Below are 12,199 nucleotides of genomic sequence, written 5' to 3' on the forward strand. Positions count from 1 at the left end.
AAAATGAGCAATCGCCTTCGCTGGGAATTGAACCACGGACCTCTGGAATACCGGCCCAGCGTGCAGAACCACTACACCACGAAGGCACGCTAGGAAGGCGGGAGAAAACCATATATACTTCTCCTTTTAAAGGGCAACTGGAGTTTTTAGGGAACCCAATCTCTAAATGCTGTGTGTGGAAAATCTTCATCCGACACCCTTTTAGTTTCGGCGCCACTGTAGAGACACTGGGTATTTTTTGTAAGCAGGCAAGATGAAAAATTAGCAACCGCCTTCGCCGGGAATCGAACCACGGACCTCTGGAATACCGGCCCATCGTGCAGAATCACTAAGGCACCTAGGAAGGCGGGCGAAATATCTTATATACTCCTCCTTTTAAAGGGCGACTGGGGTTTCTACGGACCCTATCGCCAATTCCTTGGTGAGGATAATCATCATCCAACACCCTTTTAGTTCGGGCATCACGGTAGAGACATTATGTTAATTGGAAGCTGAAAAGATGAAAATTGAGCAATCGCCTTTCCCGGGAATCGAACCACAGACCTCTGGAATACCGGCCCAGCGTGCAGAATCTCTAAGGCACCTAAGAAGGTGGGAGACATATCTTATATACTCCTTTTTTTAAAGGGCGACTGGGGTTTTTACGGACCCTATCGCCAATTCCTTGGTGAGGATAATCATCATCCAACACCCTTTTAGTGCGGGCATCACGGTAGAGACATTACGTTAATTGGAAGCTGGAAAGATGACAATTGAGCAATCGCCTTCCCCGGGAATCGAAACACGGACCTCTGAAATACCGGCCCAGCGTGTAGAATCACTAAGGCCGCTAGGAAGGTGGGAGAAATATCTTAGATGCTCCTCCTTTTAAAGGGCGACTGGGGTTTTACGGACCCTATCGCCAATTCCTTGGTGAGGATAATCATCATCCAACACCCTTTTAGTTCGGGCATCACGGTAGAGACATTATGTTAACTGGAAGCTGGAAAGATGGTGAGCAGTCGCCTTCCCCGGGAATCGAACCGCGGACCTCTTGAATACCGGCCCAGCTTGCAGAAGCATTACACCACGAAGGCACGCTAGGAAAGTGGGAGAAATACCTTATAAACTATTAATTTAATAAATTTCAAATGCGCATGTACTAAAATGACTTAAACGTGTACTTTCGAACTTTCTTTTTTCAGTGTTCAATCAATTTAATAACAAAATTTGTGATCATATATCATTATAATTATTTGTATACTACTAAATATAGTTTAAATTAATTTACATGATTTGTGCGAAATAAAAGAGGATAAGAATGCTAAACCTGCAACCTTCGTATGGTAATTATCCTTATTATTTATGTATCGCCTAGAATATGCTCAGTATTCTCCTTCTAATTGGTTCTATTGTTTTGTTTTCGTTACACGTTCAAATATGATTTAGTAAGTATTTATGTAAAATGATTTTTACTTTTCAGTGTCTCAGCCATTTAATTCTAAATATTTAACCCTGATTAAGTGACCAGTACACGTATCATATATTACCATATGAAAATTAATTAGAATATTCTATAAACATAATATTCATTCAAGCATGCTTATGTGACATATTCAAAATTAATGTAAATTTATTTCACTTTTGATAGAACAACATCTTAAGTAATCCTAAATAGGTAGAAGATATGCATGAGCTTTCAAACTAATTTTAAAAAATTGAAGCAAACTGTAATAGGTACAAGCTATGCATATGCCCACATATAGTGTTGAAAAAATTAAATATTTTGGCAATTTAAAAATGTAATTTAAGTAATTTTTTAAGTTAGTAATTTAAAAACTAATCAGTGTAATCATATAAAGTACTAAAAAAGTTGCTAAAAGTACATTTGCGGTATCTTCATCATTTTTATCAGTTTTGCTGATATCCAAAATTTAAATTAATTTTCTAATGAAAACATTAAAATACAGTTCGACAGAATTCATGCTAAGAAAATGCATTTTTGATGATCATATTTTTAAGAGAAAAATTTAGTAATTTTCGTTTTAAAATTATGGAATATTCCCCATATTGTTGATATACAACTGATGGTCGTAAAGGGGCTTAACATTGCGAGGAAAGTATATAAAAATACACCATTTAATCCCAAATAATCGTTGAAATAAATACCGTTCGAAATTTCTATATGATAAACATAAAACGTTCTGCATGCAAAACGCTTCTCATTTTCCTCGACATCATCAGCTTCACATCTACTTAAATGCCGTTCGAATATGCTTGCATGAAAAATTTATGTCATTTATAACTCATCACAGATTTCTACCACCTGAAGCAGAAATACGAAAATTACCTATTTTCAGGAAAGTATACTAAAAATTTTATAAGTAATCTGAACGTTTAAAAGCAACTGACATTAGTTATATAACAATTAAGTGAGAAATCGATAAGGAATTTTTGCATAATCACCTCGCGAATGTTCGCTAATTTGAACTTAATAGCTGGGATAGAATACATTATCTTTCATTAATGGGTCAAAAGTATTATCATTTACCGTTTTGATCAAAAAAAGTACTGTTCTCATAGGTCATCAAGGAATTGAAGATCCATCATATTTACGAATATTTTAGCGCATTATAAGCCTTTTACTCCGAAAGTCAAAGGTAATATTCACATTTTTTATCACACAATATATTTTTCGTTCAAACCAGCCAATTTACGCTGCCACTGGAGTGCCCAATATACCGAGGAGAGCCCAAATATGAGATGCTCGGTGGAAGTAAGAGCAATTCTTGTTTACCTAAATCATTTGCAAATTAACTATAATCTTTAATCATTAAACTCGGTAAGCATTAATGTTGGGATCAAATCTATTACTGTCAGAAATGATTTCGAGTAAACAAGGAAGAGAAATGTTCATTATATCTAATGCTGTCCGAAACCTATCAAGAGATATCTATTATTTCCAAAATCATTTCCAATTGTAGTAAATGAAAAATATTTCAAGGTCACAATTACTTTCCTCTCAAAGGATTTGTTACCGTGGGAATATTTCTAAGTACTGTTTATTTATTAAACTAATTCTGTATACATAGCAAAGTATATAACTTAAATAGCATAGTATTACATAATTTTCAATTTTTAAATATACAAATGATATAAAATATTACCATGTTAGTCTGAATGCACCTTCAGTTAATATCTTATAAAATGTTTCGCTAATTTGAACCGCTTTTAAAATGTTTATCTGAACCATGTCTACTAAACCACATTAAACATTTAAAGACACTTTTGGGCGATAATTAAAAATTTGAACCATTTCAGATATTTTGTTTTCATATAAATTGATTTTATAACTGATATCTTCAACTCATTTCAGCAGATCGTCGTTTCCAAAACTTTCAGCTGTGAAACATTCGTGTTTTTTTATATGATTAACTAACTACAAGTCCTTCAAATTAGAAAATCCAACGTCTGTATTAAAGCGAAAGTATAATCTATTTTACTTCAGAATTAATTATTTCGTATATGCATCGAGAGTACTTCTAGTTACATCCAGTTTTTGATCCCATCTTACATTATTTTAAAAGTGATTGCAATTTTATTAGTGTTTCCAATTGTCATTTATTTCAAACCTTAAATAATGAACAAAATTACAAAGTTTATAGATTTTTACCTTGAAACGTACTGAAAATTTTTAACAGTTTCTTTTAGACTTATTAGGCGACACTGATTCCTAATTATAAATAATATAATATTTAATTGCTTATTATAAATTAAAACACTTTCGTGAGTACAATTTAAAATTTTAAAAGTATCTCTTTCCGGTGTATTATGTATCAACAACATAAGCAGTGCTACATTTATACTGAATGGTAAACAAATTTGTGAATATTAATCATAAAGAGTTTTAATCATATTTTAATTACTTTTGCAAACCAGAAAAATTAATTCAAATGAAGATAAGAAAATTATAAAGAATTTAACTTGCAAAAATTCGGCTTTCCCGTAACAAAGTTTTAAGTACACTTTTATCCAACTAAATATATTTCCATTATTAATGTTTTTATCTAGAACTTTAAATTACTTTATTATTTACCTGCCTCGAAGATGGAAAGGCGGTGTAAGGTTCTGCATATTCATGCTGTTTGTCTGTTCCTAAGAGAAAGAAAAAAAATAATCAGTTAACTTGTTTGAAAATGCATTTGTTCATTTATCATGAAAATTAAATATTTTATAAATGAGGATGTGAAAGTTAAATGCAGTTTTGATATAAAGCAATTTGTTTCCATTACAGTTTCATTTTATATTTATCAGGTTATCAGTGTATGTTTTTCTCTCTACTATTTATTTACGTTTCATTTTAGATGAATGGTGTTCAAGGTAAAATTATGCATCTAATAAATACAATTCCTTGAAGGAAAATAGTAAAGATTAATTTCCTCCTTATTCTGAGGTGAATGATTTAAAGCATCGGCCAATTACTTTTTAAGCTAAACTTTATAATTTTCTGTTATTTTACTTAACTTATTTCCATTTATGAATATTTTATAGTATATTTATCAACGCTAAACTCAACTGCCGTATTGAATATTGGATGTATTTTCAAGCAATCAAAAGCACGATGAAAATAACATAACGGAATCTATCAATGTTTAAATTTTAAAATTGCTTTCAGCTATGAAATCAAAATGATAATAACAACAATTAAGTCAGATTTTTCGACAATAAAATATTATATTTCAAGCTCTGAAAAACCATTTAATATGTTTCAAAATTTAAGTGCCTTCTACTAGATTAAAACTTATCATTTTAAATCAGTTGATTTGATGTATCATAAGCTCGCAATGAAGTTCATTCATCTCTCCGAAAATTGAAAAACTGTGTTAATTTCTGCCTGTGGACTATAAAACTTCCAGTCATTCACATTAGGTTTTGTTTGTTAAAATATTCTGTTTACAGTGCAATATCCAAGAGATGAAGAAATGTTATTTAACAGAAATGATTAAATATGAACGTTGAAACTATCATTACCATACATTTATATATGTGTATATACGTGTATTATCATCACTTGCACTCATCATTTGTTTTCAGTGTCTAGCCAAAGTTTGTGCTTACTTGCATTCCTGTACAGTTTCAAGTAATGATTATTCTATTTGCAATTTTGTAGAATGTACAGGCTCTTTTATAGATATTGGAATAAACTTTAAGGGCTTCTTGAACAAGCCAGTAATATTTGAGAATCGTAGAGCCACTCATGACCACAAATGTCATCGTAACCCGCTAGGTGGTGCTATTCATGAGAACTGTTCGCAAAGTGTGGATTGGTTTGGTCGGCGATTGCTTGTCATCACCTGTGACATCATCAAATTATCTCATTTTTTGGAATATATTCTGTTAAGGCCACAAAATGTGAGACGCAACATGCGAGTATTTTGATTAGGAAAGATGTTTGAATTTGATTATTTGAATATTGTAGAGCATTCCAGGGTTATTTGCCTGAGGGTAAGGATGCTTCGCGGAGAATGTTCTCAGGGATATTTGCTCGTATACATGTTACACATGCAAAAAGTGTATTTTTTTTTTCATTAACGTGTTGGGAAAACTATATTAAAAACTGAGTTTACAACTGTAAATATCTTAAGTGAGTAACATCAACTGTAATCATCAAAAGTGAGCTTAAGAATTATAAGATCTTAAGCAGAAATGCTTATATAAAAAACAAATGTATGCTTTTTATACTATGTGCTAACTTTTGCATAGCGTTTCTACACTTGCTTACCTTTGAATTTCAAAGTCTATTTTCATAAACTACTTATTAATTTCTCTACGCTTAATATTTTAATACCTCTCTTTTAAAACTGTGTGAAAATATGAGCTTCATTCAGATTGTAATTTATTTGGTGGGAAGTAATTTAAGTGAATGTTTAAGACTCTTAATCATAATAAGTAAATCATTAGCGAGCCATCGCCCGCTAGTAAACTTATTCTCAATTGAACAAAAAACTAATGTTAAATCAAAATAATATTTATTTATTCCTTTCAGTCGGTTTAAAACTAACGTGATAAGACAAACTGAAGGAATTGAATTATCATATAAATCATATTACAACATGAGACTACTTGCTCCCATTCGCTAAGAATCAATTATTTATATACACGGTTTAAAAATTAAAACTAAGTACATGATCTATTACACTATCTCTAAACTTGTAAAACACTTACATGAAACGCAACGAATTAACTAACGTTAGCATTCACGAAAACACCATGAAAATTACTCAGTAACATCCAACGGCGAAATGGGGATTCCATTTAAAGTTACTAAATTTGCATAACGTTCTATTCTCTTGTTATGAAGCAACAGGTACATAATAGAATTTAACTCAAATCTAGCCGTTAATAAAATTTAAGAATGATTACCGCAAGTTGACCCTATCTAATCGTAGTAAAGATTGCATCCTATAATACATCAGAATCTAATTTTAACTACCCTTTTTCGTCTAAGTAAACGAAATCGGCCAGACATTCGTCATTTCAGCCCATATAAGTTTACTAAGGATTTTATAGCATATTGTAACCAAATGCAACCCTTAGATCTTAGCTACTACTTTTCCTTGTCAAATTATCTTGTAGTTTACTGTAGTAATCAAACAGAGGTTACACTCAATAACATTTCTTTCTCATCAAAACGAAAGTGCGATTTTTACATGTTGTTGAACATTCTCTTAATTTTCTTAAAACAACACTTTTATCTTAATAGGTTCCTTTCAAAATCTACATACCATTTGCCGAACGGTCATTAATCTTTTACTTCAGTTTAATTTACTTTTCAGTTTGCGTCTAATCTTAGGTTTATCTTCATCCCTAATTAAACTATTTTTGTATTTACCTTTCCGCATTTTCTTTAAATGAAAAACCAATCGCTATTCAAACCACTGACTTAAACAGTAGTTTGGGGCTTAAAGATTCAGAACTGCATTAAGAGGCTTACAGTTTTCAATTTTTAAGACGTAATTGCTTAGCAGCGGCCTTCTTGAGCTTCAATTTGAAATACTTCAGTAGAAGATTTACAAAGGTTGACTTTTCCTAATGTGTGTTCATTTAGTATGGTGCTCCCACACATTATCACCACTGATTTTTTTTTTTTTTTTTTTTTTTTTCTCCAAAATGCATGAAAAATTTTTAGTCATTTAATAGCTCTGTTTTTTATTCTTTATAATTTATTCGGATTTTAATGCATTATGAAATTTCTATTTATAATTAATTTATGAACGTATTACTGTCTTATAATTGTTATTGCTTTTAGCGTTCCTTTTTTATTATAAAATATTTGCTTCAAAAGGATGTCTGTCATCATCTCACGAGTACATCATCATCTTACAGATGCACATCATTTCACGGGTTTTACTTAATCTTAATTTCTAATTCACTTGAAATGTTCATTTTGCATTCACTTTCTTCCTTTTACTTTGTTTTTGTGGGTGCAAATTGCAATGCAATTAATTATAACCGCTCATCTTCAAAAACGTATTTGATTTAACAACACCAAAAAATCTAGTTTGATACTTGAATGCTTCAGTATGTAAAGTGGTGGTCTCCCATTGTTTTCTTAGGGCTTTAGTCTCTTACTTTAAGTTATGCCCTAGCGGCAAATAGATACGATTGCTGAACATTGGTAGTCCGAGTGAAGGAAATTACGGCAAACAGGCTAACTGCATGGGTGTTTTTCCTTGCCCCCATTGATAACATGAACACAAGCCATTTTACCTGAGAAAGGTCTTCACTGTGGCATCTAATATGCATTTAGACTAGCATGAGGACATTATATATCTTTGAATATTTAAAAGTAAACAAATATGTAACGTAATTCTATAAAAGTATTGAATGTTTAGATATATCTTGAATTAAACGCATTTTTATTTATATCAATCAGATTAAAAAGAAAAAAAAATATTGCAGACTGCATCAGATAGATTAAAATTAAATCAAAAAAATTAATCAAGATTAAAATTAAAAAAGTAGATTAAAATTTTAAAAAAATATATTGCTTACAACAAGAAGAAGATTACAACAGGCACAACAGCCAAACAGATCTCGTACTTTCCATAATCAGTTAACCTAATCTAACCATATTATTTTTCTGCCAAAAGGTGTCTTATAAAGTCTAGAAGTTTTGAATGAGCTTTAAAGTTTGAGCCTGACGTGTATTGCTCATTATTAAGAGGTCAACGTTTTGTAGTTATATTTTATTATAAAAAATTTAGCTTTAAAAGTTGACTCTAAAGTCTATTCTAAGCAGCTGAATAAATTATTTGTGCTCATTATGCAAACATATATGTTTTTTATATAAATATTTTAAGATTTCTTTCATTATTGTGTGCGCTATTATGAACATAAAAGTAAACTATTGTAATTAAAAAAATATTTATAGCAATATGAGTTCCTATATTGTTTTCTTTCTGGTCTGTATAATGTAACTGGAACAAATGAAATTGATTTCTTAATGTATGTTCATAATATAATATCACTAGAAATGAGAAAATCTTCATTTGGTTGAGAAAAATTTACTACACTCTAAAATACTGCAGCGGAATAGTTTCATCAACTAAGGCAGACAACACAAATCGAAGTACAATATAAAAATAAATAAAAATAAAAAAGTCTGAAAGCTTTCAGATTTTGTATTACGCCCAAAGAAACGCTTTTTCTGTTTATGTGTTACCTTTATTTATTAAACATCATGTTCTTCTTACTTAAACCACATAAAAGTCAATTTAACAAAAATATCACAAACTATTTAAAAACAGTATATCCTTAGAATTTCCGGTAGACAGGTTAGCGCGCTGCAGATAAGCATGTTATTTTTAGTATAATGTTACCATTTCTCCCTTTGAAATCATAGTGTTTTTAACCAAATATTCGTTAAGTTTTATATAATATGAAATAGATAACAAAACAAATCCGAAATTCGGGTTTTCAGATACCCATGCTCGGGTGGAAGCTTACATTATTCAAAATGCGTAGGCTATAGGTACTGTCGTCTTTCTACAGTGCGATAAACATACATACGTTCGTGCAAAGTCTTCATTATTTAATTTCTTTATATATAAAACAGGGCGATAATATTGAGTGGCAACAATTTAAAAAGTTATAGCCCGTTTATAATGAATCGACGCAAAATGCTGTTTTGAGACTAATGGTCCTTCTGGGCTAACGCCCCTTTGGGCTAATTAATTGTACCTATTTTATAAACGCATGTATAGATCCATAAGCCTAGTGAAGACAGCATCTTCTCCATAATTAGAGAATACTGGACATATAAACTTTCATGAACGTTTGATAAATAAAACATGGATATCTTTGCCTTCAGAAAAGTACTGAGGCATTTGTTGAATTACAAATAATAACTGTGTGTCTTTCGTTTTATGAATATTTACAAAGAAAATGTTATATTATATTGTAATTGTTTTCTGCAATATTTTAACCTTCTATTATTGACAAGTATTCAAAAAATCTTTCAAAACGTATCAAGTCGTCTTAAACACAAAAAGCCACAGTTCCCATGCTCCCTACGCTCCAGACAAACTATTTCCAGGACTAGGAAAGTTGTACTAAAAACTCTTAGTATAATGTTTCTTTCTCTATCTTCAAATCACCAATTTTGTAAGTCCATTACAGTATAGTTGTCTACGAAATCTCTCCACTCAACAAGCTCTGCGAGAGATATGCTGCAACATCGAGTTCAGTACGACACAACAACTTCTCACAAGATCCCTCTCAATTCACCAAAAAAACACCTTCGATACGGTCTGGGGACCTGCCATCAAGCAAGTCCTTAGAACAGCTGAATGTCCAGAATAGCCGTATCGTCATCATACATTCGCTAGTTACCCTCAAAGACCACACATTAATCATTCCCACAACCAAGGTATAACCACCAACGTGAAGCTACGAGGCTGAAGCTAGACCTCATATGCGGGCCGTTTCCTTCGGAACCTTCCCATTTAATTATATTTTAACTATCAGATGACTATACTACATACACCTTGTGACATATGCGGACTGCGTAGGATTTGTCGTCAAAAGATGCAGTTGGAGCGAATTCGAACAAAGAAGCACCAACATATGCACTTAATTTACAGCTCTATGTCATAATGTCAAACCGCAGATCTCTGTAGAGAGGACAATGGCCGTAATCATTCCTAAGCCACATACTAACCCCACACAGAAACCGTACATCAAGCTTTAGTGTAAGAACACCAATATTTTTCGGGAATTAAATTCCTGGGTCATACATGGGATAAAGGACTGGCATGGATTACGACACTGGGTTACTTAAAACCTTAAACTGCACCTTACGTAAGGATCGAGAATTACAAGGAGCGACATAGGAACAAATGTGCCACATTCGCAAATTCTCTACAACACTGATATTGAGAAGATCATCATTTATGCAGCTGCTGTCTGGGCTCAACAAATGGCGTGCCGAAAACAAATCAGCTGCTGGCAGTCCAACGTCGTTTACTCTAAACCTTTGCATAGGCATACAGGACAACTGCCAGCAACGCCGCCATTGTTCTCACGGGACTGATTCCCCTCCATATTTTAGTAGAACAGGAGGCCACCTACACCAGGATCATACAGCTAAGACGGGATGCCAGTTTCCAGAATGTATCATTCAGCCTAGTACAGTATGAATGCCCTATCAACCCCATTCTCAAGTACCCAGGGCTTAAGTACTTGGGCATACATGTTGAGATCAACAGTAATCGGGATCATCAACACATACAAGGATAAGACCTTACTAGTTCCAAGACCAGAGTAAGCAGCGCCTTTGTACGGTTCGATGGCGAACGTATAATTCACACTTTGAAAGGTTATCTACAAACCTGGAACAGCGTTTCCTTGGCACAAGCGCTAGCCCTAATAGCTGCCATTGAATACACTCTGGCTTCGCCCTTTCCTTTCATCACTATTTACTCACAAAACATGCCCACTCTTCTGGAAGACTCATATCGAAATAACTCCTCTCCACTCATTGTCAACATATATCATCATCTGGAAAGTAGTACCCATAAATGCATACACTTAGTATGGGTCCGAACTCATGTAGGCCTGATAGGCCATGGAATAGCCTACAAACCTTGCTAAATAGGCTAGTAACAACATAAACGCAGAGGAATTCAATATTCCAGCGCCTCACACTTACTGGAAAAAGGACCTGCTTGAAAACGCCACATTGAAATGTCAACACAAATGGAACTTAAGTGACACTGATAAACGTGCAGACGATTTCTTTCTGAAAGTCAGTCTTAAAAAAGGGCCCGTTCCACAAATCACCAAACTTTGTCACGTCCCATGGACTATTTCCTGTTTATTTCCTTTGCTTTGGTATCTCGGAAACTCCAACCATACGTCTTTTGATCAGATGGCTGCATAGACAACTACGTCTATCAATGCCCTCACACCAAACCCACTCAGTGCTTCAATAATGTGGACACACACGCTTTATTACACAAGACCGTGTGACTGTGGATAAGTGAGACTGTCATCACGATTGCAACCCTGAGGCAGGACATCTGGCGGGTCAGATAAGACGTTCACTCTTTGAACTATCCTCGCTTATCAACAAAGTTCCATATATTCTGCAATACAGAAATGCAACAATTTCGGTGCGCAGTCTGAACTCTTAGCGCAATATAGTGTCATCATGCGAGTTAAAATGCACGGCGAACCGCGAAATTAAGAATTCATTGCATTTGTATTCGTCTAAATTCCCGAAGTGTGCTCCTAACGAACTCCAGGGAGTTGTTGCTTCTAGCCAGAAGAGGAAGTGGTGCGTATATCTGTTATCTCTGTTTGAAGCCAGGTGACTCTGTTCTCCGTCACCAGTGCATTAAACGTACTTTTATATTGTACTACTTTTACATCGTCCTACTTATTTCTTTTTAGTATAAATTTACTACTTATGTACTTTTGTTTTGGATTACCTATCTATTAAATGTACTTTTATAAGGTACTACTTTTAGATTGTACTACTTATTTATTTTACATATTTACTACTTATGTACTTTATATTGGACTACTTATATATTTTACTACTTTTATATTCTGTGTTGTATGTTTTATATTCTGTCATTGCAGTATGTTTCTTGCATCCTGTGTCTCCGAAAATGTTGTCATTATATATCCACCTTGCCCTTTTATGGCCATGTAC

General features: G+C 33.2%; 1 protein-coding gene across 5 annotated transcripts in view; it reads right to left on the reverse strand.

The window, feature by feature from the left end:
• The window catches only part of LOC118188464 (cell adhesion molecule Dscam1-like), a 572,681-nt gene that overhangs the window by 37,617 nt on the left and 522,865 nt on the right, over positions 1-12,199 (reverse strand). For 2 of the 5 annotated variants that reach the window (XR_015041170.1, XM_085816872.1), the window contains exon 24: positions 4,076-4,134. The exons of 1 other annotated variant lie outside the window; for it this stretch is intronic. Coding sequence is in view for 2 of the 4 variants with exons in the window: in XM_085816872.1 (XP_085672998.1) it covers positions 4,076-4,134 (59 nt within the window). In the remaining 2 variants the exon portion in view is untranslated. Of the gene's footprint in view, positions 1-4,063; positions 4,135-12,199 lie in introns of all 5 variants that reach the window. 2 more of the 5 variants (XR_015041169.1, XM_085816871.1) reach the window with 1 other exon arrangement.

Source organism: Stegodyphus dumicola, chromosome 5 (assembly GCF_044657685.1).
Source record: "Stegodyphus dumicola isolate Sdum_Otavi_A_Nest chromosome 5, ASM4465768v1".
Taxonomy (NCBI): Eukaryota; Metazoa; Arthropoda; class Arachnida; order Araneae; family Eresidae; genus Stegodyphus; species Stegodyphus dumicola.